General features: G+C 71.9%; 1 protein-coding gene across 1 annotated transcript in view; it reads right to left on the bottom strand.

Annotated features, from left to right (window-relative positions):
* Positions 1-268: 268 nt before the first annotated feature.
* FAM178B (family with sequence similarity 178 member B) overlaps positions 269-4,187 on the bottom strand; it is a 5,226-nt gene continuing 1,307 nt past the window's right edge. Inside the window, exons 2-13 of the mRNA XM_026085273.1 lie at positions 4,009-4,158; positions 3,787-3,892; positions 3,626-3,704; positions 3,434-3,554; positions 3,266-3,356; positions 2,815-2,991; positions 2,562-2,659; positions 1,992-2,082; positions 1,723-1,824; positions 1,509-1,586; positions 1,266-1,418; positions 269-373 (exon numbers count right to left, since the gene is read on the bottom strand). Coding sequence (XP_025941058.1) covers positions 269-373; positions 1,266-1,418; positions 1,509-1,586; positions 1,723-1,824; positions 1,992-2,082; positions 2,562-2,659; positions 2,815-2,991; positions 3,266-3,356; positions 3,434-3,554; positions 3,626-3,704; positions 3,787-3,892; positions 4,009-4,158 — 1,351 coding nt within the window. The remainder of the gene's footprint in view (positions 374-1,265; positions 1,419-1,508; positions 1,587-1,722; positions 1,825-1,991; positions 2,083-2,561; positions 2,660-2,814; positions 2,992-3,265; positions 3,357-3,433; positions 3,555-3,625; positions 3,705-3,786; positions 3,893-4,008; positions 4,159-4,187) is intronic.

The following is a 4,187-nucleotide window of genomic DNA, read 5'->3' as shown; positions in this document are numbered from 1 at the left end:
GGCCCGGCCCGATTCGGCTCGATTCGGATCAGCTCAGCTCAGCTCGGGGCCATTCAGCCCGGACCGATTCGGCTCAGTTCGGTTCGGCTCGGCTCGATTCAGCTCAGCTCGGGTCTATTCGGCCCAGCCTGATTTGGCCCAGCTCAATTCAGCTTGGCTCGGTTCGGCTCAGCCCGGCCCGATTCAGCTCGGCCCAATTTGCCTCGGCTCGGCTGAGCCCGGCTCAGGTCCATTCGGCCCAGCCCAATTCGGTTCGGCTCTATTTGGCTCAGCCCAGCTCGATTCGGCTCAGCTCGGGTCCATATGGCCCGGCCCAATTCGACCCAACTCGATTCAGCTCAGCTTGGCCCAGCTCAGGTCCATTCGGCCTGGCCTGATTTGGCCCAGCTCAATTCAGCTTGGCTCAGTTCAGCTCAGCTCAATTCAGCCTGGCTCAGCTCAATTCGGCTCAGCCCGGCCCGATTCAGCCCGACTCGATTCAGCTCAGCTTGGCCCAGCTTGGGTCCATACAACTCAGCTCAGCTCGGGTCCATTTAGCCCAGCCTGATTCAGCCCAGCTTGATTCAGCTCGGCTCAATTCGGCTCGGCTCAATTCAGCCTGGCTTGGCTCAGCTTGGGTCAGTTCGGCCCGGCTGAGCTCAGCTCAGTTCAGCTCAGCCCAGATCAGCTCAGCTCGGTTCAGTTTAGCCCAGCTCGATTCAGCTCAGCTGAATTTGGCTCAGCTCGGATCAATTCACTTTGGCTTGCCTTGGTTCAGCTCAGCCCGGCTTGGCTCAGCTCAGCTCAGCTTAGCCCAGCTCGATTCGGCTCAGCTCAATTCAACTTGCCTCAGCTCGGCTCAGCTGGGCTCGGCTCCACTCGGTTCAGCTTGGCTCAGCCTAGCTCAGCTCCATTCGGCTCGGCTCGGCTCAGCTCGGCTTGATTCAGCTCAGACCAATTTAGCTCAGCTCAGCCTGGCTCAGCTCGATTCGGCTTGCCTCGGCTCGGCCCGGCCCAGCTCGGCACCCGTTCCTGGTGCGGGCGATCCCGGGAACGAGGAGGCGGGGGGTGGGGGGTGGCATTTATTGGGGTGGGGGTGCCCCGCAGCGCCCCGCAGGGTGGGCGCTGGCGGGGCTGCGCTCGCCTCCTCCGGGCACCCTTACGGCTCCGTCCGGCCACGGCGGGGCTGCGTCTGCGGGGACACGGCAGCGTGGGGCTCGGCTCCGTGCCGTGTCCCCCCCCAGCCCGCCCGGCATGGGACCGGAGCGCCCCGGGGTGGCCCTTACCCACGGCGGGCACTGGGCCAGCAGGTCCTGCCACTTGACGTAGGTGAGGGCGGCCAAGCCCTTCAGCTGGGTGCGGAAGAGGAGGCCGGAGCCTTCGCGGAGGCCGGCCCCGAGCTGCCGGTCCAGCTGGGCGCAGAGGTGCTCGAGGTGGCCCTGCGGGAACCGGGGACGGGGGGGGACAGGCGCGGGCGTCAGGGCAGTGGCGGGCACCCCCGGGGTGGCCCCCGCGCCCTCCCCACTCACCCGCTGCTCATCCGGCAGGCGCTCGGCGCCCACCACGGCGTTGGCGAGGATGAGGAGGCTGTGGCTCAGGTAGCAGGCCTGCGGGCGAGAGCGGGCACGGCTTGGCGCTGCCCCGCGGCACCCCCCCCCCGGCACCGGGGTCCCTTGCCCCCCCCTTCCCCAGCCCGTAATGGCCCAAACGGGCACGGCGGCGGGGATCGCGGGGAGCACCCACCTCCTGGTCGGGGTCCTCCGGCTCGTTTTGGCACTCRGCGAGCACCAGGCGCTGCAGGGTGGCGGGTCGCACCAGCGCCAGGAGGTGGCACAGCGCCCGCAGCTGGCACGGAGAGCGGGYGTCAACGGCGTGGGATGACGCCCGYCCGGCCGTGCCACCCGCTTCYCCCTTGCGCCCCGTGCCRCGACGGCAGAGGCACCGCTCRGAGGGTACCGGAGCCCACGGTGGGCACCAGCCGGAAAACCCGGCACCGCCTGGGCTGTACCCACCTCCGCTTGCACCCGGCCGGGCAGCACGGTGCCCAGCGGCTCCCCCAGCAGCCGGGCCATGATGCAGAGGCTCAGGTGTCTGCGAAGCTCCCTGGGGAGAAGGGAAGAGCGGGAGAGGGGTGTCAAGGATGGGGTGGCACGGGGAGAGGTGCCAGCTTGTGCCCAGGCAGCCTGCCACGTGCCCGGCCCTGCCCGACCCGCGATGCCCGCGTGCCAAGCTGGATCGTCTGTGCGACGCCTGGCACGGCACAGTCCCGGTCCCCGGTGCCCTCCGGGCACCCGGGGCGAGGGGCAGCGGTGCCCCGAGCGGAGCCGGCAGCCGGTTCCTGCCYGCTTTGTGCGTGTGCAGCCGGTTGGAATAAAGAAATCGGAGCGAGACGCATCCTGGCCCGGCCCTGGCGCGGCGCCCGCAGGGCCGTGCCGGGCTCCCGCGTGGCAAAACGGAGCTCGACCCCCCCCCCCGTAGCCACCGCGCAGGGGGCACAGGATGCCCGGCGGGATGGCAGCGCCGCCGCCCCGCTGGCGCTGCCGGGGGCRGGATGCGGGCACCGCCGGCGCGCGGGCACGTACCTGCCCCTGACCGTGACATCCGGGAGCAGCCGCACGATGGCCACCAGGTTGTGGTGGTGCTGGGAGAGCTGGCACAGGGACAGGCAGAGATCGGGCAGCTGGGGAGAGAGAAGGAGGCGCTGAGCGCCGAGCGGGCAGGGGGCTGCGCCCGGGCGGCAGAGCCCTCAAGTTGGGGGCGCGCCACGGGGCCACCGGGCTCGGCCCTGCTGCTGAGCACGGCCAGCTCGTCACATTGGTGATGTGCCCCGGGTACCTGCTCCTGCCAGTCCCCGATGCCCTCCAGCAGGCAGTGCAGGAGGTGCTGCAGGTCGGGCAGGGGTTGGCACCGCAGCGCCCGGTCGAGGCCGAGGAAGCAGAGCAGGGTGAGGAGCGCCAGGCGGGCACGGTCCGGGTAGCGGCCCGGCTGGGCGACCACGCACAGCGCCAGGAGCTGGCAGGGAAAAGCAGCGCGTGAGTCGAGGACCCCCGAAAACACCCCAAAACCGCCACCCCCCTGCCCACGCCGGGGACAGGCTGGCAGGGCTGGCAGCAGCCCCAGCGGGCACCCCACCGTCAGCGGCGCTCCGGGCCTGACCCTCGTTAGCCGGGCAGAGATAATGAGGGTGATTAGCCAGGACGGAGGCGCCCGGGGGCACGCGGCCACCTCCCCGCGCCGGGCCGCCCGCTCGTCCCGCCRTGTGCCGTGCCGGGCGCCGCGGTCCCACCTTGCAGATGTCGCCGAGCTGCGTYGCCAGGGCCAGGGCGCCGGGGGCCTCGGGATCCGCCCGGTCCGGGCTTCGCGGAAGGTCCGGGTACCTGCGGGGAGCGGAGGCGGGTGAGCGCGGGGGCACCCGAGCGTATCCCAAATCTCCCGCGCCGTCGCGGGGCCTCACCTCCTGTCGGYGGGGCACAGCTCCAGGGGCAGCAAGCCCAGGCGGTGCAGGGCACCCAGGTTGGCGCCCAGGCGGCAGAAAGCTTGGCCGATCTCGGGCACCGTGGGGCACCAGGGCTCCCCTGCGGGCGACGGGGGTCAGTGAGAGCAGGGTGGGGGGCACCCCGGGGGGCTACGGCAGCCCGGCGCTCACCCGCGGTGCTCAACCGGTGCACGTTGATCTCCCACAGCGCCTGGGAAGCGTTGGCCGTGTCCGGGCACAGGGCCGTCAGCTGGCGAGGCAAGGAGGGCGTCACCAGCGTGGCGCCGCCCGGGGGGGACGCGTGCGCCCTCCCGCCTCGGGGCCTGGCTCACCTGGAAGAGCCAGCGCAGGACGGGCAGCGGGCACGCGGGCACRCAGCGGTACAGCAGGCTGAGGCGGCCCTCGCGGACGAAGGCCGCTTGGCCGGCAGGCGAGGCGCTGCGGAAGGGCGGCAGCCCCACGCGCGTCACCGCGGGCACGGCGCGGATGTGACAAATAAAACCCGCTCTCGCGCGCGGGCGCAGCCACGCGGGTGCCCCACGGCGGGCTCTCACCGGAGGAAGAGCCCCTCCAGGGCGCTCTGCGGCTGCAGGCCGCGGGCGTCGAGGGCGGGCGCCGGCAGCGGGCGGGCGCAGAAGACGGGCTCGCCGGGGTGCACGGGCGGGATGAGCCCCGGTTTGACGGCGAAGCGGGCCAGGAGGAGCCTGCGGGCGGGGAGGGCACGGCACGGCCG

This window comes from Apteryx rowi, unplaced genomic scaffold (assembly GCF_003343035.1).
Source record: "Apteryx rowi isolate R43461 unplaced genomic scaffold, aptRow1 scaffold_662, whole genome shotgun sequence".
NCBI classification, from domain to species: domain Eukaryota; kingdom Metazoa; phylum Chordata; class Aves; order Apterygiformes; family Apterygidae; genus Apteryx; species Apteryx rowi.
This window is presented reverse-complemented; position numbering and strand designations above follow the sequence as displayed.